The sequence below is a fragment of the Sorex fumeus genome, unplaced genomic scaffold (assembly GCF_029834395.1).
Source record: "Sorex fumeus unplaced genomic scaffold, SorFum_2.1 ptg000003l, whole genome shotgun sequence".
Lineage (NCBI taxonomy): Eukaryota > Metazoa > Chordata > Mammalia > Eulipotyphla > Soricidae > Sorex > Sorex fumeus.
Window position 1 is genome coordinate 10,206,936 of NW_026606060.1, and position 27,862 is coordinate 10,234,797.

The following is a 27,862-nucleotide window of genomic DNA, read 5'->3' on the forward strand; positions in this document are numbered from 1 at the left end:
TAAAGTGCTGAATGTAAATTAAATAAGTAAAAACATACAGCTTTGAGGAAATGACAATCTTAATGAAAAAAGGACATTTAATGGAGTAGTGATTTTAATTGGAAATGAAAAGCGCATGTCAAAGAAACACCTACCTCACTAGCACTCTCTAGTATAGCACTTCATAATGATTTAATGGACAAAATTGTGATGAGAAAATATATTTAGGAAAATGTCATCATTACATAAAATGTGTTATTAGCATATAATTCAATCTTCAGATTTTAGAACAAATGATGTAAACAAATGTTAAAACTTTTCATACTTTTTTAATGTTAATTAAAAGAGGGACATCAAAAAAACTATATTGAGTAGTATTTTATAAATTATGATAAAAGTTTAACATCCATTTTTTAATGTTAATGAGTAAAAGAATTTTGGGCTACAAACTATTACCAATAGTCAACTGACAAAGAAAATGTTCATTCAGCTTTTAACTTAAATAAATTTAAAAATTGAAAGCAAAGTAAAAGAATACCACCGAAAACTAATGTGGGAGAGTATACTATGAAAGAAAATCCATAATATATTACAGAAACTTAATTTCAGAAAAAAAAATCATACCACTTATATAATCAATATCTAAAAGCATAAGTAGAAGGCTTGGCAACAACAACAACAAAAAAAAAACAAAGAAAATAAAAAAAAACAAATGCAAAAAATTATTAAAGCTTAATGTTCAGCCTAATTTGTATTTTATAAAGTAGATTGTAGGTATGATAAAAATTTACCTAGACAAATATTTTATCTACCATTATGAATATAACAGTGTTTACCTACTAATATAGGTAGACAAAACATTTTGTTTGATATGTAAATGAATGAATTTAATAATAAAATAGTTGAAAATACAGGAGCCAGTCTTAATAAAATTAAGAACCAAAAGATGTTCCTCTAAGTATTCATAAATACATAAAACATATCCTAACAGGTGTAGATTGAATATGGAAAAGTTAGTAAATAAAATATTTAATTATGAGAAGAATCACATATTTGTTTTACAAAATTATTTTTCCCTCAAACTTAAAAAAATTAACTTAGTCTGTTAAATTAATGATTTTGATAAAAAGTTTCTTTAATCATGGCATATCCATGTTTTGGAATTTCAAAACAAACCAAATCAAAATTTTTATTGGGATGGTAAGAAATGAATGATATAAGCAGAACTCTATTTCATTTTATAATACAACTACCCTTGAAAATGATAAGGATTTCAATTATTTATAAATTGTTTCAGAGAACCATAAACTTCAAGTAAAATCCTGGATATGTGTGTGATCAAGTAAGAAGAGAGTGAGACTAAGGAAGAGAGAGAAGCATGAGAGAGTTTATATTTTATATTTAAGATAACAATTAAAAAATTCCCCCCAAATAGCTAAAATATATGTGCATAATCAAATAGACATAAAGATATTTCAGAAAAATTTTAGTATGTTTTAAAACTATAATAGTACAAAATAAGATTCCAATAAGAGTAAAACTGTAGGAAGAATTTAGTAAGCACTATACTGGCATAGATATGTAAAAAATGACATTATTTTCAGGTAAAAAGCACTTGAAAAATTATCATTCTTTAGTGAGGAAAGACTACTTGGTCTATATTTCATAATATATACTAAGACATTTTATATATTATTATATTATATATTACAGATTACATAAGTATAAAATTAAAGTTATGGGGGTAGGAGGGATACTGGGACCCATGGTGGTGAAAAATGGGCACTGGTGGAGGGATGGGTATCTAATCTTTGTATAAATGAAATCCAAGCACAAAAATTTGTAAGTCTATAACTGTACCTCATGGTGTTTCACCAATAAAAATTAAAAAATAAATAAAGGTATGGAGAAAATCTTCAAAACATGGTTAGCTGTACTCATACATAACACAAAAAGAGATTTTCAAAGTAAACTGCAATGTAAAGGAGTTGGACAGATGGGCGGAAGAGCAAGCTCTGCATGCAAACATGCAGGAAGGGGACTGGCTTCAATCCCCTGCACACAGAATCTCCCTGAGCACAACAGGAGGAGGCCCTGAGAAGGTTGGTGTGACCCAAAAGAAACCAACCCCCATTAAAAAAAATAAATAGTAGCAAATGGAATGTACACAAACTATTATTGTTATAAACCCTGTATTCTTGACTCATAAATCATAATTGAAACAAAGAAGTCCACTAATACCACAAGATTATAAATTAAGGTCCTATTTCACTGAAGTCAAAGATGTATTAAAGTTTGGAAACAGTTATTAAAAATGAAATTTTGGTTTATATGTAGAAAAATTGTAACTTGTGCAATATATATAGTAAAACTTGTGTATCTATCTTTTGACAGGGAATTTGGTCTCATAAATGAAGAAGTTTGACGTTTTTAAACTTTAACTATGTATTTTCTCTCTTAGGAATGTATGTTCATGAAAAGTCCACGAAAGAATTATTTATAATGGTGAGGGTGGGAAACAATAGAATTGTCCAGAAAGGGAAAAAAAATGAAATAATCGTAGGGTCATTATTTTTTCTTTTAATCAATGTTTAGACTCTCGCCCTGAAAGCAGCTAGCTCTTGTATCCCAGCACCCAGCACTGCTAGAGTGATTTTTGAGCACATAATTGGAATACGCCCTGAAAACCTCTGGGCGTGACCCAAATCCCCTTCTCCCATAAAATATGTTAAAAGTGATTCTATTCGTTATATAATATTTAAATTACAAGTATATAATCTACAAAATTTGAATACTAAATTAATTTAAAAATCAGGTAAACAATTTAAATATAGAAAATGTTTTTTTAAAAAAATGTATCCCTGCACGGTTAAAAATTTTAAATGTTCTTTTAGATAAATAACCTTATGTTTTCAGTATTATCAAGAGAAGCATTTATTAAAAGGAGAAAATGGTGGAACATTGGAAAATGCCTCGTTAGGCAAGAGGTAGCCGGTGCTTGAGTTTTGCATGTAGAAGGAAGAGACTCAATCCCAGCATTGCTTGGTCCCCCAAGCATCATCAGGGGTGACCCCAGTAAGAAACCGGGACAGCACCTTTGCATTTCTAAGTGTGAATCAAAGATTTTTTTTCTTTTCTCCAGTGGATCAAGTCACATTAATCCACTGTATGATACTCTTCATATCACATAATATTAATGTCTCTAATATTTAGTAACTAATAAAATATTTTCTTAAGTTTTTTTTAAGTAATTTTCTTGAGAAATATTTTCTTAAGATAATGTTCCAATACATTTTCAGTAACAAATAAAATGAGAAAGAATGGATGCTCTCTTCTTTCCTGGCCAAATTATCTCTGCCAATGTTCCTGTTTGGGTGGAGAATCGTATACATATTTTTAAGAAAATTGTTATGCTACAACAGTTTTGTCCAAAGTGAACGATGCCACCCACTGTGGGTAGATATTTTAAAGATTGCGAGGTGATAGTCGCCTAGCTTAAACTCTGTTTTCGTAACAAAGGTAAATTTCAAGGGAAGTGGGGGATGTTGCTGGGTGGGGGTGTTGCTGAGTCATAGTTTTTGAAAAGGGCTTGAGAGACCAAATAAGAAGCTCTGTGGGAAAACTGAAAGGATGAAAAGTTTGAATGTTGATTTAAAGCTGTATCTTCCCCTCCAGCTATGAGAGAGAGAAAAATAATGAAACAATACAAGAATGGACAGAGAAGCTGAAGGATTATGATTCATAAAAAGGTAATTTTTTTTTCTTTACATTTGCCATTGGGGCTGGAGCGATAGCACAGCGGGTAGGGCATTTGCCTTGCACGCGGCCAACCCAGCAGACCAGGGTTCGATTCCTCCGCCCCTCTTGGAGAGCCCAACAAGTTACCTAGAGTATCTCGGCGGCGATGAAAAACCTGGCAAGCTAGCCGATATTCGATATGCCAAACACTGTAGCACTGTAGCACTGTCCTCCTGTTGTTCATCAATTCGCTTGAGCGGGCCAGTAACTTCTCCATCTTGAGACTTGTTGTTACTGTGTTTGTCATATTGAATACGTCACAGGTACACTACCAGGCTTTGCTGTGCAGGGGAGATACTCTCTGTAGCTTGCCAGGCTCTCCAAGAGGGGTGGAGAGGGGCGGAGGAATCGAACCCAGCTCAGCCGGGCTGGCTGCACGCAAGGCAAATGCCCTACCGCTGTGCTATTGCTCCAACCCAGGCCAAACACAGTAACAACAAGTCTCACAACAGAGACATTCTGGGCCCGCTCAAGCAAATTGTTGAACAACGGGAGGACAGTGACAGTGACAGTGACATTGGCCGTTATCCTGTATTTCAAGTTTTAAGATTTGAACCTAATTAATGGTTTTTTGGGCTTTTTGTTGTTGTTGTTGTTTGTTTGTGTTTTAAATCTCGTTACAATACTGTAGAACATATTCCAATATACCAAGATTATGATATTATTGACATCCTGGCAACTAGAGAAGAAAATACTAAGCAAAATCAAGGCTGATGCGCTTGTTGCCACTCTATGTTCTGGGTCAGAAGATAGAGCAGAAACAGCGACTGTGGAAGGAGCATCTCTCTAAATGCTTCTGGAATGATCCTGTGTGACTGAACCTAGACTCAGCAGCTAACTGCCAAAGGCAGGGTAGGTACAGTTACCTCAGGGACAACTGAGTCCAAACAGTAATGGAAAGAGTTTCCCTCAGAAGATATGTGATGCTATCTCTTTGATCTTGGTATCTGTACATTAAGGAGAAAAAAAATCAAGAATATAAGCCATCCTCTAAATTCTTGGTTGATGTGTGACAGTGGAAGAGTACCAGATCACGGGACAGAGGCCCAATTTGAATCACTAAACATGGATTATGCACATGTGATCCATTTCTGAATTTGAGTCCGTGTGCAGGTTGGGAAACATTTGAATGAAACTTAGATTCAGTTTCCCTGAGCAAAGTCCCCACTTACAAAAACACTTATTCTTAATTGTACCCTCACCTTCCTTGAGTGAACATTCAACTATTCACCAAGATTATTATGCCTTGGGAAAGAAGTCATCTGATTTTTTTAGAACAGTACCAATTTCTAAAGACAAAACCTAACCAGTGGTACCCCTAAGACTCAAATCATCCAATGGTTCTCCAGTCAGAACGAGGGCTTATGGAATCAACAGATTGTGTCCTAATTGCTCAGGAATACCTAACAGTGGGTCAGTGAATCCAGTGGTTATTTTCACAATCAGGAATACTTAATTGAAATAGTCATATTTATCAATTGGCAGAATCCTCAACTAGGAACAATTCTGCCTTTTCAATCTCAAAGAAAATGAGTTTTTATCTTCTCTAACAAAAAAAGAACATTTATTTCTTTTTTGCCATATGCTATTGGTTTTTGGTAAAAAGTTCTATCAGCAGTGTCCTCTATTTCATAGCACACAAAAGTATTTCTTCATCACTAGAACTATTGCAAGGGGAAATTTAAAAGAAGTATATTTCCTTTAAGTTACAGTGGCTAGAGAAATTCCTGGCACAGTACATAGTCCCACTAATCCCCACTTGGAAAGTTCCCTGAGCACAGAGCCAGGAGTAAGAATAATGCATATATTCATGCATTATTATAGTAAGAACTGATACTACATTCAATGAAAAAAAATATTTATTTATTGAAACATCAGAGTATCCTATAAGTCTGTATATATTTTGAAGAAATATATTTTCTTGATATCACATATTACATTATTATTTATAAAGAATGCTCTGCATATTATTTAAAGTAAAAAGTAAAGGCCCTCCCGTTGATCATCGATTTGCTCGAGCGGGCCCAGTAACGTCTCCATTGGAGACTTTGTTGTTACTGTGTCTGGCATATCGAATACTCTCGGTAGCTTGCCGGGCTCTCCGAGAGGGGCGGAGGAATCAAACTCAGGTCGGCCATGTTGGCTGCGTGCAAGGCAGACGCCCTACCAACTGTGCTATCGCTCCAGCCCTGCATATTATTTAAAAATGTTTATTTTTCTTCTAAGGGAATGAAAACAGCCTTTATTTGTTTTGTTTGAGAAAGTCTGGACCATACCTGGAGGTACTCAGAGCTTACCCCAGGTTATGTGCTCAGAAATCTCTCCTTGTGATATTCAAGCAGCACACACTTAAATCAGGAATCAAAGTTGGAACACCCGTGTGCAAGACAAACGCATATAATCTCCCAGGTCCATAAGTGAAAGTTAGCCACAGCTTGATAAGAATATGAACCAATGAACAATACTTGATTCAACCGAAAATGTATATATCATTTATATAATTAATTTTACCCTTTAGTATAATCACAAAATAAGACTTGTCAAAGTTGCTCTTTCTAATCTTGAATAAAATGTTCAGTCAATGAATTATTTTGCAAATGCTGAGGTATTTTAAAAATATTAATGTGTCTGGTACCCAAACTAAATTACAGCTCAGACAAGGGACTTAAAGGTCAGGTTTATTATTCACTTTAGTAAAAATGTAACCACAACACTTGTTTCTACATCAGGGAGTATTATAACCATCATTATAGCTAATAATAACAATGAAAATAAAACAGCTACATTGTAGTTTGAATTTTTCAGTAGACAGTAGGACTTCTGGCTAATCATTTATATTTACACTTAGGCCTTTCATGGAGCAGTTCAGAGTGATTTTTAAATAGTAGCTCATTAATCATTTTCAACAAGTGAGTTGGAAAGTTATTATCCCAGTTTAATAGAAAAGAACCTTTTATCACAGAAAGGTTAGATATATATATATTTACTTGTCTAATATCACAAAAGCAAGATGAGTCAGTTGCAAATCTTTGAGACCCTTTTTCTTCACCCCTTAATATAACCACTGGACCAATGCAATGTTGTCCATATTGTGGTTAAATTATCAACCTAAAGTGATTCAAAGCTGACCTCTGCTATTATTTTTACAGACCTACCTATAAATACAGAAAGAAAAATTTTTATTCATGGAGATCATACTAAAACAATGGTCAGACATAATTAGCTTATATGTCTTTTAAAAAAATTATAAGAAATCTTTCACAATTGCTGGTGTCAATTTAAAATTGTTAAGTATTGAGTGCTTAATGGTGAAATAAATGTATAAGGATCACATTTATGCTGAAACAAACAACTTTAGGTATTGGTATGAGTATAAATATGTTTACTATGAATCAGTTAAAAGAAGACAAGAAACCAGTCTTTAATAGTTCTCACAATCACAAAAAATTAGATCTCCAGAGGAAAATAAAAGAAACAAAGTTTCAACAAATGTGACTTGAAGGAAGATAATCTTAAAAGTAAGCATGAGGTTATACCCCAAAGCTATGCCGATTGTTTGTTTGTTTAACACATTCAATAAAATTTATTGATAATCCATAATTGATGACATTTAATTAAAAGGTAGTAAAATAACAACTTTTATGCTCTCAAAATAAACTGGACAAGTTTAATATATATATAAAATATACTGGACAAGAATTATAAAGTTGGCCTTTCAAAGGAAAACATTTTAAAGAATTTGTCATCTGTATCATTTGCTATTTCAGAATTAGTTGACTAGTTTTGCTATATTTCCTCAAGTCCTAAAATTGAACACAGAATGCAGAAAATTCATAACACTACATATTCCGGTTTAGAAGAATATTTTGCTTACTGAAAACCTGAAAATGTGTAAGTTTTCTTAAGGAAATCAAACTGCAGTATCCTAGCTTGTCTGCTTCAAATATTCTGTTAAAAATGCTCAAATTTTAGCTTTTTAGTTCAATGGGATTTGAAATTGCAATCATTGAAGTGGAAATAAAAATGATAATTATAAATGAGCATAAAATATTTTGATATTTTAGTTGCTTTTTTCACTTTACAGTTTCTCAATTTCCTTTAAAAATCAAATTGCTAAAAATGTCCAATGCATCTTTTTATTACAAGTATAAATATTTAAAATAATAATTGTAAAAAAAGGTGAATCTTCTTGCTAAAATTAATGATTATAAATGTTTGTGTCTTTCACTGGTGGGGGGATTGGTATTTGATCATTGTATAACTGAAACCCAAGCACAAAAATTTGTAAGTCTATAACTCATGGTGTTTCACTAATAAAAATTTTAAAAAAATAAATAAATGTTTGTGTCTTAAATCTGGTGCTGGTAACTCAGTAGTTACACAAAAGACTGAAACACAGGCTAGGATGATTCTTTTAAGAAACAATTGAGTGAGTACACCAAATTTCTGACAAAGTCAGCCAATGACAGAGGAAATATATTTTAAAATAATTGTTATGTCTCTCTCAAATATTTATTACTATGGTAATTCATATAAAGTGGATAAATTGTTAAAGAACAGGTTTTATTTAAAGGTATAATATATATATTTGTTAAAGTAATATGTTTGTGCAGTACACATTCCATTTTTTTAGAAATGCTGTGATAGGTATGGGTATTTATTTTATAAATTGTTTAAATGCTATAATACTTTAAAGTGCCTTAGATATTTGTATTGAATAATATTATTCATATAAAATGAAAATATAAAGATATCTCATTTACATGTACAAATAACACTAACTTTAAACATTTCATATGATATCTGTTTATAAGTTATCTAATACCTAGGCATCAGCTTTTTAAAAAATATTTAACTTTCACTTAGGCTTATCTTAATTTTTGGAAAAGAAACTTATTGAATTTTTCTTTTCTCATCATTACTTTAATCTCATATTAATGTATATTAATTTTGCTGTAATTTCATCCACAAACACTGTTTACAAATAAATAAGTTTTAATGTAAAGTCAGCCATTTTCTATTTAAATTACTGAATTTAAATTTCTCATAGCTATATTGGTTTAGGCCTTAATTTTTTTTAGAAAAAAAGCATTATATTTTTTTCAATCTTTGGCAGAGGTACAAATCATTGCCTTTGTACATATCAAGCAGTTTCAATATTATTAATGCAATTTTTTTTAAAGCAAGTGAATTTGATATCATAGTATATACTGTGCTTTTTGTCCAACTTCATTATGTTACAATCACAATAGCAGTGGCTATGAACTACATAAGAAAAATATTCACACAATTTATCTTTTTTAAAAAATACTGAAATCTCCCTGAACTGTTCCAATAAATGAAAGTTTGGGGATTCTAAAGGCTATTTTAACTTTCACATGTATTTTAAATGATTTTATGCTTTCACTGTCAAAAGTCATAAAACAGTAGTTACTGGTGAAACACAGGTTGGCTTTTTTTTTTCAATTTGATTTAGTAAATCATAAAATTTTGATGAGTCACCAAATCCTGAATGCTAACATGACCAAGCAACTACCAAACAATAACCTGTAAATTAAATTGCTGATGACTAGGATAACTAGATTTGATTAAATATGTAAAAGTTTTGAGAAAATTTCTGGAATCATATGAAGATTTAGAAGAGTTTTAAAATGTACATGGTCTTAAGACTATAATTAATACTTTCTTGGGGTATTAACAGAAAACTAATTGCCAAAACTTTGTGAGAAGTTAATGTGAGCTGATTCAGGGAAAAGAAGTTCAAAATTTTATTTTAGTTCAAAAATATTTCCTAAATCTGCCATGTCAGTCTTTTCTAAAAGTGTCACCTTAACCATCAGCATTTGTGTAAATGTTAATGAAAATAATCCCAAATAAAGTTTATAAAAATCAAATACAGTACACAAAAACTTTTAAAAGAATCACACTTTAAAATGTTTCAAAATAACTATTTACTTGGCTGAAGAGAACTAGTAATATGCATGTGCAGACTCATGTGTTAAAAATGTTTTACCTCTTCCAGTGGAAAGTATATGGCACTCCTTTGCATAAACCACTTTTATTAACTCAAGAGATGCTTTCTTTTCTCATTGGCAAAGAATATAAATAGTTCAGTTTTCCCCAACATAGTATCTTGCTCTACTAATCCTGGGATTAACTACAGTTTTTGTGAAGTGTAAAAGTCTGAGAAAAACTTTGAGTTGGATTCAAGAGTGCAACTTTAATATTGCACTACTTGACTCATTTAAAATTAGGTCACAAAGAAATGAAGTGACCATCCCAAAGTGACACCCAAGTAATCATGTATAGTTGAAGTTCTGTGTATTTTTAAGAGCACTGGATTATTTATATATGATAGTTATAATTTTAGAGAAGATTAAAGTCCACATTAAGAAGTACATTCCTGAGTAATGAATTCTGATAATCAAAACTCAATATTTTTCACTTATGTTTTAGCTGTTAATTTTTAAAATATCGATTGAAATAAATGTATAGTCTCTGTATATGGACACATACACATACTTACATATATACAAACACACATATATTTATACACACACACAAATACACTTTATGTGAATATACAAAGTAAGGTTTCAATTATAACATTTTTAACATGATAAAGTAATAGTCATCAAAAATACAGTTGATGTTCTATAGACTTCTATTAATGAATTATAAATCAAACTCAATGATAGTGGGCCTGCTTTAATTATATTCCTCTTTTAACACACACGCTTTTGCTCTTGAAAATTGATTCAGTATACTTCAAAATGTCAATTTCTAAGTTCTAGAAATAAATTAGTAATCCCTCTTAAATCAATAGCTCGAACCTGACCAAATACATTTAATATAAACGTAAACTCTTAGAAATAATATATACCAACAACTGTATGGCAGTAAAATAAAAATATACCAAACTGACCAATAATATCTTTATGTTTTACTTGATTTTGAAGAATATAACTAAAATATCAAATTTTTGGAAAATATATAACTATGTAACATCATCTGTATTCCCATTCTAATGGCAGCACTTTTAGCGTTAAGGGATCATTAAACTTTATATTTCAATTAATTAACTTTTAAAACAGTATGGAAAAAGAATCTCTTTAGAGATCACTTTAAATTCATTTTAAGTTCTTATCATTTAATTTTTATTTAAATCAAAGAGAAAAAACAAAAATGTTCTCCCTTCCAGTTTTTTAATGACTATATAAGTTCTGTTTTTGTCAGCAAAACTGTGTTCTCTCTATAATATTAAAGTAAAATTTTGGTATACAGAATGAACCAACTTCTTTATTCATGGGATATTTTTAATAAGAAAAAACTATACAAAGTTGCACAAGCTATTTTCAATAGTATGTCTTTTAATTTTTTTCATTTAATGACAAATTTGCCAAAAGCTGTACCTTTTGGCTTTAAGTCCTCGTTCCAGAACATTATGTGTACAGGCATATGAAATGCTCCAGTTCAACTAAGTACATTGGCCCATTCAAAGTATGATGATGATAGAAATATCTGTAGCTAATAGAATTGTGCCATATATCTTATTAATTATTTATAATGATCTACTATATTTTTTTGTTATAGATAGGTGATTTAACTCTTTATGTTATTATAGTTTTTTCCCTTTTTTATATTAGTATTGTGTATACAAGTAGAGTTTTAAAAATTAACAATTATAAAAAATAGAACCAAAGTTATGGTATTTTACCACAAAAAAAAAAATCCAGTATTTGTATGTCTATTTCAGTCCAAAGGCTGTTTTATAGGCTTCATTGGTCCAATTGTAGACAGTTTAGTAATAAGTGACTTTTAAATAATACCGACACAATTTAAAGAACAGAAGCTTCACAAAATGCCTGCACCCTATGTTTGCAAATACATTGCCATAAAATTGTTGGCAACCGTAAAGTGACATACAGACATTTATTTTGAAAATAGCATGCTATCTTAAGTGCAGTAACTAAGATATCATTCTGATTAGTAATTTTAATGTTTATTTTCTCTTTATAATAAATAGAAAAAATAAAATTAATATTTTAACTTTAGAATAACTAAATAAACATTTGTTGGATAACTGGAATTTTCAATTCAATGTAAATTTTTCAAGGCACTAGCTTAGAAAACTAGCATTTGTTGCTAAATTCTCTAGTCAAACATTTATGGCTTTATTATGTAGAGATTTTTCCTTGAAAAATCTATTTCACAATATAACAATATAGATGGTTCTTTTTGTTTTCTTTTAAGCTATATGTATGTGAGGTTCTGAAAACCTAGACAAAAATCAAATAACTATGCTGTCTCAAGAAGTCTGAAACTTGGACAAACTATACTTCTCTCAGCTTCCTTTTTTAGAGAAGCTTTCTCTATGAGAATATTTCTTAAAAAGAGACACATTACTCCAGAGTGAGGAAAACATAAAGGAAAATACTGTTTTCATATAATTTTCTAAAAAGTTGTATTTTCTCTTTTCTTATAAGCACCTACAATTGTAAAATTGTGAACATCTTATCAAAAAGATAGAATTATTTGCGACAGGAATCTATCATTTTTTATGTTTAGGTTTGAAAAATATGGTGATCATTTAAATTTGTTTTTATTTAACCACTCCAGTTTGTTAGTGAAGAGTTTATAATCTTAAATTAATAGGCACCATTTTTAACGTTTTAGGGCATGGAGAGTTTGATCTACTTCAGTAAGGATCCCGTATCAACTCAATAGTCTTATTGTTAATTGAACTCTTCACACTTAATGCCTTCCACTATGTTTATTCCCAAAACACCAGTGCAATTTAATAAGCACAAGATTCACTCTATGTAGCATAACTAGTACCAAAATGTGGTTTGAATCGTTCACATTTTTATGGGGTGAAAATATTTCTCTTATTTTGGTTTTGTCATGATAATGCCTAGGGCTTTTATAAAAAACAGTTATGGAATTTAAGGATTGTGAAAATGTTTCAACTACTGTTTTACCAAATATTTTCATTTATAGTATCTTTCTTCTTTCTTTGTGATTCTTATAACTGAAAACCATCATTATATTACAAATATCAAGAGAACATGAACAAATTACCTGGAATTTTCTTTCCCATTACTAGCCACTAGGATGATCACAAAATGTAAAAGAATGCAGAATAAACTTATTTTACAAATATTCATAATCTATGAATTCAGTCTAATAAAAACATCAAGCCTTGTTATACATTTAAATATGAAATATTTTATTTTTTTAATTTTTAAGGGTGACTGCTTATACATGTTTCTTTTTGAATTTATTGCACTACTCTTGTTTTCAATCATACACATAAAAAAAGAAAATGAACTTGGAGAGGAAGACCTTAATATTCCAAATTATACTGAGCTGGGGATTATTTCAAATTCAGTATATTGCCAGAAATTACTTCATTAGTACTAAGAAAATATTTGATAATGTGCATTGTCAAAGAACATAATACATTTCTGAGATATTATAATTAGTATTTAAAAGCAATAAATCACTAAATGCTGATCAAAATTTTCTTTTGAAAAACAGTGAATATCCAAAATGGAGTACTATGATACCAGAATTTAGGCTCTCTTCATTAATTTATTCTAGCAAGAAAACCTTGGCCTTTAATCTAATTCTTTTTATTAGCTTTGCTAAGAAACAATAATTTGTGTCACTATTATTTATTAACAAATTGAAAAACTGTGACTATTTTCTATTCATGAAAATGATCCTATAAGTAAACTTTGAGTTAAGTAAAAAGAAACTGGGTCCAAACAGTCTCATGAAGATGAAAATAGTACAACATGAAATGTTTTCATTTGAGGCTAATGTTATAAAAAGGGAGAATACCCGGAACTCAGATCTCTTTTTATTTATAAATATTGGCATCACTTAGTTTGGAATAAGTTTAACAAGAATACATAGTATTTCTTTTGAGATGACAGCAATACTGACAAACAGTCCCTATTTTGTCTGTCATTATGTTATTGCTAAACCATCCACAATACCATGACCTGATTTTACCAGGGAAAAAGTCAAACCATGGGATTTATGTTTTTTGGTTTTTTTTTTCTGATTACATACAAATAGCCAGCATTTAAGAAAACGTTTGAAAAGTGATCTATTTCCAGTAATTTAAGAGAAGGGGAAGGGAAGGGAGAGAGGGAAGGGAAAAAAGGGAAAAAAGGGAAGGAAGGAAGGAAGGAAGGAAGGAAGGAAGGAAGGAAGGAAGGAAGGAAGGGAGGGAAGGAGGGAGGGAGGGGGGAGGGAGGGGAGGGAGGAGGGAGGGGAGGAGGGGAAGGAGGAGGAAGGGGAAGGAGGAGGGAGGGGAGGAGGAGGGAGGGGAGGAGGGGAAGGAGGAGGGAGAGAGGAAGGAAGAGAGGAAGGAGGGAAGGGAGGAAGGAGGGGAGGAAGGAGGGAAGGGAGGAAGGAGAGAAAAAGGAAGGGAGAAGGAAGAAAGGGATGGAGGGAGGGAGGGAGGGAGGAAGGAAGGAAGGAAGGAAGGAAGGAAGGAAGGAAGGAAGGAAGGAAGGAAGGGAGGGAGGGAGGGAGGGAGGGAGGGAGGGAGGAAGGAAGGGAGGAAGGAAGGGAAGGACATCTTTAAAAGCCTAATACAATTACACAGTAGGCCTCTGACATTCTCTATGCTGGTATAATAACTAATGACAAATAACACCCAAACACTGTGAGATCCCTGTTGCATGCTTTAATTAAAATAAAATTTACAGCAAAATCAACCCTCGGGTAAATTGCTCTTTGGTTTAATATTCATTATGTCCTGAAATTTTGGTAAAATCACTTAATTTTTAAATTAAGTCTCTACCCCCCTCCCATTGTTTCTTTACTCCATTACAAAATCACACACCATGAACCAGACATAAGTTCAGAATGAAAAGTTTTATGTATGTATGTTTGTAAGTCCAACCCCTATACACAAACTGTAAAAGATAAAAAAAAAAAAAAGGTGTTTTAACATAGTGCTTTATTCCAACTTAATCTCATCCTTGGATGAACTTCCTTCAAGTTTCAACCATTTAAAGGGGGAGGGGGAAGCAGTCAATTTTCTGGTGGTTGCAATTTAATTAAGTAACCTTTCACACCAAGCAAAAAAGGAAAGCAAAAGGGTCATTAATCTTTCTAGTGATTAGGGACACCTCTAGAGCTTCAAACATTTACCTCTCCTTCCCCGAAGTAGAAATGCTTTTAGGAGGATCATGGTTCATACCTCACATTCCCTGGAGCCAGAGACGGTGTATGTGCAGGGCCCAGATCCATTAACGGATATATCCATGGTCTCAGAGTTAGTAGGCTTGTAGTCCACATAGTACTCCTGTAAAGGCGAGTTCATCTGTCTTTCAGACTCTCTGGCCTTTTTCCGCCGCCTTTTCATAAGAGAGTGTTGCTGAAGTTGCTTCATGCTGGCTGGGTAGCGTTTCCAAGACACATAGATCACCAAGAGGATCATGGCCACCGAGAGAAAGAGGGCCACGCTCCCTGCAATAATTTTGTGAAATGAAACATGCTCATATTCTTGCTCTGCGCCAGGAATCTGAAACCCGGGGGAAGGACTTGGTATTTCAAGGGTGGGCTGGATGGGGTCGAGTTTGGAGATGGTTGGTTTAAGGATAACCAGAGGCTTCTGGGGAGTTTGGGGCACCAAGTGTGATCTTTCTGTGTTGGTCACCTGAACTTCGGAGCAAATATTATAGGTTTCCACTGCATCGCTAACTTTTTCCCCCTGCATATGCTTAGGTCCTGCACATATCATGGTGCTTTCCTTATTTCCTTTAAAATTCTTAAGCCAGTGAAAAAGAGGGCAAATGCTCCGACTACAGTCCCACATATTTCCAGACAAGGTGATGGATATTAGCGATATCCATGCATTGACAGTTTCCTGTGAGATATTGGTAAGCTTGTTGGAATCCAAATTTAGTTTTTGCAAATTGGGCAGACATTTAAATGTGCCCGGCTCAATTCCTTGAATGTCATTCCCTGATAAATCCAAGTTGTGTAAGGAACTCCAAGTCCATGTCAAACCTTGGCTAATGGAGCGAATCCTGTTCCACTGTAAGTAAATTGAACGGAGGTTGAAGAGACGTGGAAAATGAGCAAAATTGATCTTGGAAAACTGATTGTGCTCCAGGTGGAGTTCCTTCAACTTCAAGAGGCCAGCAAAAGCATTTCGGGACAAGCTTCTCAGACGATTGTAACCCAAATCCAGAAAGTCAAGATTTCGACAGTCTTGAAAAACTCTAATTGGCACCGTCTTTAATGAATTAGATCTCAAGTGCAAAATGATGAGTTTCCGAAGGCCCTTAAATTGTTCCGATTGCAATGTCTGGAGTTTATTGTAGGAGAGGTCCAGGTTGCGAAGATTGGGAACAGGATGAAATGTTTTATTGTGCAGATAGGTAATTTTGTTGGAACTTAGAATTAATTCTTTCAGTCTACGGATCCCTTGAAATGCATCTTCATCCACAGAGTTAATGTAATTATGGTCAAGATAAAGCCATATAAGCTGGTTAAGGCCAGCAAACTGATTGGATTTGAGTTTCTGAATGCTGTTGAACCTTAATGATAAGCCTTGTGACCCTCCAGAAATGTTCTCAGGGATGTCTGCAAAAGCGTGAGACTCACAGTACACAATTTTGCCATCACATCTGCAGTTCTTCGGGCAAGCTCTCTGAGCCCCTGTGAGCATAGCAAGCAGCAAAGTGGGAAGGAGTATCAGCTCCACACGCATGCCTCTCAGCTGCGTAATTAAACGGAAACCTACAATATTCAAAAGAAGATAAATGAACATTGTAAGTCTATTAATATCAATCACCATCATTTCATCTATATCAAGATAATTTCGTGCAGGAGTAGGGGGGCGGATAATCATACAGTTGATTTTGGAACAATGCATTTACCGTTTGAAGCCCTATTTTCTTTTCTGTTTCAACTTAGCTATTTAGGTTCCTTTCTTTCTTCCTTGATTTTCAAATGCTCCAGTGCCACAGAAATAAGAAAAGCCTTCCCGAGTTTCGGAGTTCATAAATACACCAGCAATGAGAACCATGGATACTGTCTCACCACTTCATGTGGACATATTGATAACAAGGATATTGGTCTAGTCACTGTTGAATAGGACTCCGAAAAGGGTACTGACTGTTATGGTAATGGGAGAAAAAGAAATGTGACTTAGAAACCTAACACTTGTGCATCTTATCTAGTTGAGCAAACAGGCTTGAGATGGCAAAGGAGCTTCAGAAAGCTGTCAAAGTAACCCAAGTTAGCCCTGCCTAAAGTTATAGTCTTATTGCGTAATGAGATGACAATTTATATGCACTCACGCACACACACACACACACACACACACACACACACACATACACACACGAAGGCATCAAGGTTAGCCTGGGCAGCCAACTGGCAAAGCATGTTCTGAAGATTCTGATCAACATGAGATACTCTTAGTGTGCTAATAAACATATGTGCTCTCCACATGCATGGAGTGTTTGGCACCCCGTCCAGTGGTAGAAGGGCTAAGAGCCCTAACCTAACTACTGAAAACAAAGAACACACCAAAGTTAATGCTGTCTAATCTTTTTTAAGATTTCCATAAAATGCAAAATGATATGGGAAGGGATGAGCCCTGTTATTTTTAACAGTTGCTTGTGCAAATGGGGGGAAAGAGCTGACAGCTATCCTTCCCCTCAGCCCCCTCCTGCTCAAATTTCTCGGACATTTTTCTCCCCCTCCCCTACCTCCATTAACTTCAGAGAACCTGCAAAGTTGCATTCTCTTGGCACTGATGCTGCATTTCCGAAGCAGTATGTTGAGGGACCTCTTTCATCGATCAACAGATTTATTATTTCTTAGTGGTGGGTTAAAAAAGAAAACTGACGTACACTGCAGTTTCTTTTTCCTCTTGAATATTCATATTCGTAACTAACAGCCATTCAAGCTTCCATTAAAAAAATTCTTTTACTGAACTAGGTGTTTTTTTTTTCTTTTAAAATTTGAAACCTGATCTCCCTCTGTCCTCTTGCCAGCTATAGACTCATTGAAATACATTCCAGCTCTCACAGACAGGAGAAGCGGTGAGGGGGGTTGGGGGGGGGGGGCGGAGGAGAACCAGTCACACTTGAAAAAAATAAGACTGGCAAATGACTGCTGGAAATTTGGAAGCTGTATTCAGGATACAGCTTCAAAGATAAAACAAGCCCTTGTGCGACCTCTGATAAAGTAACAACCCCACCCCTGCACATAAGCAGTAAAGTGTTAACAATCTTCCTGACAGCCACCAGAAATACAAACACTATTAATATGATCACAAAATAGAAGCAAACACATTATTTATCTCCTGCTCATTTCCCAAGCTGTGGCTATGCATCCGGTAGAGACAGGCTGAAAGATATTTCTCTCGCGTCTAAGTCCGTGTTATGCAATTACGGATTTTAAAAAGAAGAAAGAAAGGGAAAAAAACTACAAAGAAGAAAATGATCTAAAATTATAACTGCAACTCTGTAGTGAGTCAACTGGCAAACTCAAGAGACTGCCTCCTTTTGCCGGTTTCCCGTCTTTTATCTGCTAAAGCTTTGGCGGGGGATGTTAGGAAGCCCCAGGATCGGCTTTGCTAAGAAGGTAACAACAAAAGTTCACTTACCCATCCTTTGTCATCCAAAAACGTTTATCCCCGCTCTCAGCTTTCTTCTTATTTGGTCTTTCGCGTTGAAATCACCATCACCTTCATGACACAGTGCGGCTGTCATTCACATCGTTCTGATCCCGCATGTGAGCTAGTAGCCCATAGAAACTTCCCCGGAGAGGACAGGCAAGACGGATGTATATATGTATATATATTATAAATATATATAAAAAATCAGCATGGGATGGGATGGGGGGGCAGGGAGAAGGAGAGCGTGGGGGTGGGGGTGGGGGAGGGACTCTAGGCTCTGAGGACCATTGTGTAATTCACAAGAGACCCATCAGCAGTAATTGGCAATCTGTGCAAAAGAGCTACAGCCCATCTCGGAAGGGAAGCAACTTCTCTGAAAAAGAGAGGAGAAAGAGAGAAAATCTTCGGAGTACCTGGCATTCCTTATGGTGCTGGCTTTTGCCATTCCCAGATAAAGCAATTCATCCTCTGGATTTGCAGTTCTTGAAGCAAGTAGGCCTCCTGTGCTGTGTGAGAAGACCCCAGTTTAAAAGCTATGCAGGCTAGGTTTATCCATTTAGCTGGTCAGGTTTAAAGTGTTTTGTAGCTGTGCTGAGAGGCAGCCCTTGTCTAATTCAGAAGGCTTTCCAGAGACTGATGATGCCCAGAGCTTGTTGGTGCTAATGCTTGAGTTTGTGATACACTGAGTGCCCTCCGCTGGAGAAAACAGATTGCACATTAAAGACGGGAACAAGTGAGCCTGTCAGTGGAGTGCAGCCTTCCCTCGCTCAGAGAGGGAAATTAAAGGCACAGGAGCACTTTTTTCCCCCTCTCCAACAATATAAATGATGAAAGGTTTATGCCAGGGACTTCCAGACAGTGATAATTAAATATTAAGTAAAATACTACTTATCTAATTTTGAGGCAGTTGGTAGTTTTTAAAAGTTGCCTTGACCTGAATTTTTTTTCTTTCGCCTATAGCACAGGGAATTTATCATCTTTTTTAACAACAGAAACAAATTGAATTTAATTTTTGATTCTGCTTTCAAACATTATTTTTATTTTGAAAATCCACATAGAAAAGCAATCTTACTTAAGGAAAGATGTAAGTAGATCACTTTTAAAGATACATATCAAGCATAAAAAACTAACTTTTTATAATAAAATACACTGCCACATAGCACATTTTTTGAATGGCCAATTTCATTACTTTTAAAAAGTGCATATTTTTAGTCTTAAAGCATTTTTTCACTACATATTTTACCAACTATGAAGTTTCGAGGTATGTGTAGGTTTTCATTGGTATACTTAGTTTAGCCACTTTTTAAAAATCAAAACTTATACAAATAGGTTATCAAATTGTGCACTTACAGAAAATCAAAAGTATGGGTTTGATATCATCTTTGTATTTCATACAATTTGTAATTATATTCAGAGTTAAGGAATAAAATGATTTAACACCCACAATATGGATTCTTAAAAACCTACATACTTTTATTGAACGCAATGTTAAATTTAAAAAAAAAAAACATTGTACATGCCTTCCACTTTGATTCTCATTTTCACATATTTACTTCATATTATTCTGGCAATTAAAAGATTTTGGAGCACTTCAGAAGAGTAATTGTATGTATTATAGATTTTTTATGTACTGCTGCTAGTTGAGATTGCAAAATTAATTTAGCAAACGTGAGAAGCCAAAATGAATTTTAAATATGCAGTTAGAATTGCTGTGGATCATTGAATATTACTTCGCTTTAGATTATCAAATTACTAATAAAGAAGGGTGGTACCAAATGTACAACATAAAATTTTACTCTGATTTATGAGAAGATAGTCATGGAAAGTTATCTAATCATTAAGATATTTTTTAAAGAACAGAAAGGTATAATATACCCCTCCAATATATCTTTTTCCCATTGATGGTTGCTTTTTCGTTTTAGGAATGTATGTCATTGAATTGAGGCTTATGCTTATTAAGATGCAAATGCACACCAAAAGAAGCAGTATTGTATAATTAATAAATGAGAATATCCTTCAAGGAACTAAATAAAAATAAATAATAAACATATCATTTCTTTAGTGTAGTTGACATAAAAACAAATACCATATTGTAGAGAATACACTCTTATATTAAAAGCAAAATAGACCATATTTGCCTATAGTCACCATGATGGAGAAAATAGTATGGCAGGGACAGAAAATATAACAGGAGAAAAATGATAAAATTAAATTTTGTATATTTTTTTTATTTCCATGGGTACTAAAAAACAGAGCATGCTTCTTGATAAAGAATTTGGAATGCATTTTATTTTATATTTTATAGATTTTTTGGTTTATCCACATTGTCTTATTTTAAGATACTAGTATGGGATACATCTGAAACAGATACACTTATATGTAAGTATATTGTGCATATATATGTATATATATATTACATTATTGGATTTAAAATAAAGAAAAGGTTTTGAAAATTATTTAGAAAAAATATATGATGTTATGACTTTCATGTTATTAGTAACTAAAAAGAAATTTTGTTTGTACAGCATTAGACAAATCTAATGGATGCTGTATGCCAAAGTAGATATTAGATCATATGCAAATTTTGTAAAGAATGCTGTCAAAAATAAGTTGCATAACTCTTAAATAAACTATGAAGACATAGTCAAGAAAGAATAACAAAAAATGTTGTGTCAAAGATTCCATTGGAAAGAACATCTCTGCCATTGCTTATACACACCCATTCACATTTACACACACACACTCATTCACATTATATGTGCTCTTAATATTAGCCCCTTAGCTTAATTATATCAAAAAGTCTTTTGAGAGTCTTATATGTTTGTAGCAGTATATTAAGATTGATGGAATGTATCTGATTCTGGACTGGGAAATTTATAAGGTAAGAAAAGGGTTTTCCAGAGCGAAATTCAAATTGTATTGAGAATGATTTTAATTTTCAGAGTTTGGCTAGATAAAAATATTTACAAGTCTTTCCAGAAGAGAATGTAGGCCTACTTAGGAGAACCAACTTTGAACTATTTTAAACTATGTTGAGGGCATCAACAAAAAGAGTTTGGACAAAAGCAGTGTCCAAATAAGCAAAGAAACCAAACTAAAAACAGAAACTGAAAAAAAAAGTTTTTGGAAGGCATTGAAGAAATAAAGAAAAAAATGTGCAATAATTGTCATGGGGGAAATTATGATATTATTTCTAATAAGGCAATTAAGTTTTTATTAATTTGCACTGAGGAAAATGTAACTGTAACATGTTCAAAGGGCATGAGATCTTAAACTATTTTACTACAGCACTAGTTAAGCAGAAAATTTTATGGAAGGTCAGAGACTCCAATAAATATGGGGAGATGCAAGCAAGAACCAAAAATTTACTATACTTCCTTCCCCCCAGATTTGAAGATGCTCATCTACAATATTCCTAAATTAAAACAGTGGGAGAGGCCTAAATTCTATATGAAATATGACTTTTTTATTAACATGGTGTACTTAAAACAGTAATTTACTGACTTAAGTCTTTATGACCTAAGGACACAATACCAAGGTTTTTGTTGTTGTTGTTGTTGTTGTTTTACCTCAAAGAATATTTCCTCATATCACCTTCAAAATTTGAAGTTGACTATGGTATGGGTATTTAAGCCACAAAAAATAACAAATTCTGAAGGTAACTAGTGATTTGTTGTTTTGTTGAGTGTCTACATTTGAGAAGGGGAAGTGCCATATTAAGATACAGATTAAACTTTAAAAAGTAGTTGGCCATAGTCATTTAATTATAAATATGACTTCTACCAGTTTTAATGCTTTTTTTATGCTGTTGCTCTTTTAAAATACTCAGCTTCTTGTGTCAGATCGTCATATTTGGAGCAATATCTTCTCCTCTAGGATAACCATAGAATATTTGTGGAACCAGAGAGATAATACAGAGGACATGGCTGGTCTTGCACATAGTCAACCCAAGATCCATCACCCAAGTCCCATAGGTTGTCCCCAGCACTACCTGGAATGATATCTGAGTGTTAGAAATAATCCCTGAGCACCATTGGGTATGGGAAAGGAAAGAAAGAGAAAAGGAGAGAAAGAGAAACAGAAGAGAGAGACAAAAAAAGGAAGAAAGAAAAAAGAAAAGAAAAGAAAGAAAGAAAGAAAGAAAGAATGGAGGGAGGGTGGAAGGAAGGAGAAAGAGAAAAAATAATGAACAAAAGAAAGAGAAAGAAAGAGTAGAGAAAGGAAGGCAGAGAAAATGAGAAGAAGAAAGAAAAAGGCAGAAGAAACAGAGGAAAAGAGAAAGCAGGAAAGAAAGAAGAAAGAAAGAAAGAAAGGAGAGAAAGAAAGAAAGAAAGAAAGAGAGAGAGAGAGAAGAGAAAGAGAAAGAAAGTAGAGAGAAAATACAGAAAGAAAAAGAGGAAGTTAAAGAGAAAAAAGAGAAGACAGACAAAGAAAAGGAGAAAAATAGAGGCAGCAAGAAAGGCAGAAAGATAGGGAAAGGAAGAAAGAGAAGAGAGAAAGGAAGAAAGAAAGAATGAGAAAGGATGAGAGAAAAAGAAAGAGTGAAAGCATGAGACACAAGAAGGAAGGGAAGAAAGAGAAAGAACAAACATAAAAAGAGAGAAAAAGAATGGAAGAAAGACAGAAAGGAGAGAAGAAAGATAAAGGAAGAAAGAAAGAAAAGGAGAGAGGGAAAGAAAAAGAAAGAGGAAGGAAAGAAAAAGAGGAAGAAAGAAAGAAAAGAAAGAAAAAGAGGATGAGAAGGAAAGACAGAAAGAGAGAAGGGAAATAAAGAGTAAAGAAAAAGAAAAAAAGAAAAAAAAAGAACAAGGAAAAAAATTAGAAAGAATGAGAGAAAGAAATAGGAAAGAAAGAAAAAGTAAAAAAGACAAGAGAAAAAAGAAAGAGAAAAATGAAAAAAAAAGGAGAGGGAGAGAGAAAGGAAGAAAGAGAAAGGATACAAGAAAGAGGAAGAAAGAAAAGGATGAGAGAGAATGAGAAAACAAGAAAGAGAAAGAAAAAGAGATAAAGAAAGAAAAAGAAAAAAGAATGAGAGAGAAAAATGAAAAAGGGAAAGAGTAAAAGAAGGAAGGAAGGAAGGAAGGAAGGAAGGAAGGAAGGAAGGAAGGAAGGAAGGAAGGAAGGGAGGGAGGGAGGGAGGGAGGGAGGGAGGGAAGGAAGGAAAGGAAGGAAGGAAAGAAGACAGAAAGAGAGAGTGTCTAGAATCACATAGGGCTTTACTTATGTTGACTTATGTTAACCATTTGAAAGATTCCCGAACCTCCTTATATTTCCCTTGTAAAACTGCAGTTACATTTATGGTGTTTCCATTTTTGTAGACCATTTATATCTAGAAAGTCATTGCCCAATTGTAAATGCTCAATAAAATGATTAAGATGAATAAATGAATAAATTCAAATGAATCAAGCAATCTAGCAACCATCAATCAATCTACAAATCAAGTTACCAATCAATTGCTCCTGTCACACAGAATATCATTTTCAATATATTATTACCCTCATTGGTTCTTAAAATAGTAATTGTTCTTTCAAATTAAAAATTAAAATAAACTGTCAGTGAAGACATTTCATTTTTAGTGAAAGAAATGACAACATAAATTGAATTAGAGTAAAATTGAAAATAATTTAGTTCATGCAAATAGAAAATTCCATAGTCAACTATGGCTCAATCCAGAGTTTAATTTAACTTAATCCAGAGTTTAAACACTGGTCCATTTATGAGATGTAACTTTGAAATTAAAATGTCATTTCCATTCTAATTCTGTTTTTAAGACAATCTCAATAGTTCTATATCCATGCAAATTAAGATTCCAAACTATTAATTGCCCTGGTATGTGCAATGACTCTAATTGTTAGGGTACAAGATTGATAATCTCCCCTCTCTGAACCACACAAAGAGTCCAGCCAGTAATGAAAAACACAAGCAGAGTTTATTCAAGCCAGCTAGCTGGGGTCAAGTTCTTTGGCATGCAGGCCAAAGCAAGACCCTGAGCAAGGGAGAAGCTGCAAATTTTATAGTCAGTGTGTATGTCATAGCCCATGCTTACAGTTTCAAAGAGAGATATAAGTAAAAATACAAGATTCAACCTAATTTCAAACAGCACAATGAGCCGTTACATACAGGTTGTCTTATCCTGATAATTTCCCAGCCATTCTGGTGGTTGTTCCCTCCTCCCCTGCTCCCATCTGGGTAGTTTCTGGGAAGCAGGGCTGACCTATCAGCAGGGGGAAAAGGGGGTGATGAAGCAGAATTCTTAGAACCAAGGCAGAGAGTTATCAGTCCAGTTGTACTTTTTTTTTTTTTGGCAGATGGCCCAGGCGGGGGTGGGGGGGGGGAAGGGAACAAAATCCTGAGAAATCCAAAATGCAGGGATATGGAGCAGGGACTATATAAATGGAATTCGTTATGGAGTCTGTCTTCTCCTACTCCGTACCCAACATTAAAACTATTAATTGTCCTGGAATGTGCAATGACTCTAACGAATTTACTTTTTCCATCCCTATGTAATTTTTTTGTGTGCTGAGTATTGAGATTCATTGGACAGTTTACCTATTCACCACTGATTTTGCCTGTGGACTTTTGTAGGACCATCTTCAAATAACACGCAGATTAAAGCAAGGTGTGAGGTAAAGCATGTGCATCTATTCCAATATGCAAGATGCAAAAGCAACAAAAATAAAAATAAATAAGACAACACAGAACAATGTCTCCATAATGTTCTTTAGTTCTTGGTATCTTGATATCTTGACATCAGGGAATAATGGTACCAATGCTTTTGGTAGTTAAAGCAGGAAAATCTTAAATATCATAAATTTTTCATTTTGTACTTTTTGTTTTGGGGGGTACCATACCCCACTGTGCTCACAGCTTGCTCCTGGCTCTGCACTCAGGGATCACCCCTAGAGGAGCCTCTGGGACAATATGGGTGCCTTGTGGGTGCTGGAGATTGAACCCCAGTCAGCAGCACACAAGACAAGCTCCCTGCCTGTTGTACTATCACAGCAGCTCCCTTTCTCTTTTTATTTTAATTTTAATTTTGTTTTTTTTTCTTTTTGGGTCACACCTGGAGATACACAGGGGTTACTCCTCGCTCATGCACTCTGGAATCACTCCTGGCGGTGCTCGGGGGACCACATGGGATGCTGGGGATTGAACCCAGGTCGGCCATGTGCAAGGCAAATGCCCTACCCACTGTGCTATCGCTCCAGTCCCTCCCTTTCATTTTATTTGTAAATGGTTACAGTGTTGGTGCCCAACCAGATCATGAAGACGAGTCCTTGAACACTGCCCTGCACGCAGGAAGCAGAACCAGGACTCCACATTGCACTAAGTGGGTGAGCCTAAGATTGTGAGTCCAATTGATACCGAAAAGGCTAGAAACCCACCCTTGGTGACCAGCAAGTTCCCACAACACAAGGAAGTAGCTTTCCCTTCTCACATATGTCAGACCTAACTAATCTTTAGATGTAAACATCCTCTCCTGTTTATCACAGACCCCAGGTGTGAGAAGTCGTGACATATGGAGCCTAGCGCTGAACCATGTTTTCTTCCTCAGAAATTGTATGTAACTGATCATGTTTTCCTTCCTATAACTGATCATGTTTTCTTTCCTGGATTTCGTAACTATTTGCCTCATAAAAAGGCAAAACAATGTATACTTTGATACATGCTCACCTTGTACCTTCAGTTCCTTATTTTGATTCTTCCTTCTCTGTTGAATTTCATTGGACATGATTATAATAAGCCAGCAAATAAAAGGAGGCTGAGAAGGCTCCTCTTGGTTATAAGATCTGAGCAAGTTCTGTGATCCTCCTTGAAAAATAATTTCTCTTGTGTTCCTTGTCTCAGCGCCTCAGACTTTCTAACCGAACGTTCACACAGCGTTACAGAAACAAAAATATTACTTTATGTGTGTTCTTTTCTACACACATATACAGGTCTACAATGAAAGTCTCACTATATATGCTCTTGCTAAAAAGAGTGCTTATTAAGAGATGTTTTAATTTTGTACATAAGTTAATTATTTCAACATGAATAACTTGAAATCACTCTTTATCCCCCCAACTAGTAACCTGTTTTCAATTTTCAGTTCACTAATCATTATTCAGTAGTTACTCACTTAAAACAGTAATAATTGGTTGCTTAGCTTAGCATTTTAAAGAAAAATGCTTTATTCTAACATATATATATCTAAAATGATATTCTTGAGTCACAGATTCTTCAAAAGTGTTGAAAGATAAATACATAAGAATGGAATCTCATTTTATTAACTGGTAAACTAAACAGAAGAAAAAAGTAGTTGTTAATCTCTGATGGGATATTAATCAATACCTTACTCTAAAGTGAAATGTGATCAATATTGGAAAATGTCATTAAAGTACTCGTGACCAGAATTGTATATAAAAACATAAGCATACATGTAAAATTTATTATGACAATATTAGCAAATATAAAAGGCTGGAGTGATAGCATAGCGGCTAGGGTGTTTGCCTTGCGTGCAGCCAACCCAGGTTCGATTCCTCTGCCCCTCTCAGCGTGGCAAGCTACCGAGAGTATCTTGCCTGCACGGCAAAGCCTGGCAAGCTACCATGACATTTGTATGCCAAAAATAATAGCAAGTCTCACAATTTGTTGTGAGATGCTACTTGTGCCCACTCAAGCAAATTGATGAACAATGGGAGGACAGTGCTACAGTGCTATAGGTATATAGAATATAGAATAATTGGAGATGAAGTTGGAAACTATGGAGAATGGAAAAGAATCTTTTGATGGTTTGTTGTTGTTTCACTTCTGAATTTTGAGCCACAGCTGGTGGTGCTCAGGGCTTATTACTATCTCTGTTTTCAGGAATCACTCCTGGCAGTTTTCAATGAACCATATGGATTTCCAAAGATTGAACCACTATATTATCTCACTGATCTCTGGAAAGGGATCTTTAGAAATACATTTGGGGGGCTGAAGAAGTAGTATAGGGCATAAGGCATGGTACGTATCTTTTTTTAATCCCCAGAAACATATAGAGGCCCCTGAGTACCAACAAGAATGATCTTTGAACAGAGACAGGGAAGGAAAGGAGTGAGGAAAGGTTGGAGGTAAGGAAGGAAGAAAGGAAGGACAGAGGGAGGGAAGGAAGGAGGGAGAAAGAAGGGAAGGGAAGAAGGAGGGAAGGTTATATAAGAAATTGTGTGAAAAAGAACTGACACATTTTTATATCACTTGATCACTTGATCACTTGACATCCCGTTACTCATCGATTTGCTCAAGTGGGTGCCAGTAACATCTCCATTCATCCCTGTCGCGTGCTAATGTAGCCCAATGGCATCTGCTCATTCTAGGAACATGAAGAGCCTCAAACTGATTGTTCAGGGTCTTAACTAAGAAGTCTGACCATCTCATAGGTGGGCGGTCACGTGATCTTTTGACATC

The 27,862-nt window shown here is 34.3% G+C and overlaps 1 protein-coding gene across 3 annotated transcripts in view; it reads right to left on the reverse strand.

Moving 5' to 3' along the window:
* Positions 1–19,135, reverse strand: part of LRRTM4 (leucine rich repeat transmembrane neuronal 4) — an 844,832-nt gene extending 825,697 nt beyond the window's left edge. Inside the window, exons 1-3 of one of the 3 annotated variants that reach the window (XM_056116615.1) lie at positions 18,850–19,135; positions 18,425–18,574; positions 14,999–16,545 (exon numbers count right to left, since the gene is read on the reverse strand). In XM_056116615.1, the coding sequence (XP_055972590.1) occupies positions 14,999–16,545; positions 18,425–18,428 (1,551 nt within the window). In that variant the 5' untranslated portion in view covers positions 18,429–18,574; positions 18,850–19,135. Of the gene's footprint in view, positions 1–14,366; positions 16,546–18,424 lie in introns of those variants that run through there. The other 2 variants (XM_056116614.1, XM_056116616.1) reach the window with 2 other exon arrangements.
* Between the last annotated feature and the right edge of the window lie 8,727 nt (positions 19,136–27,862).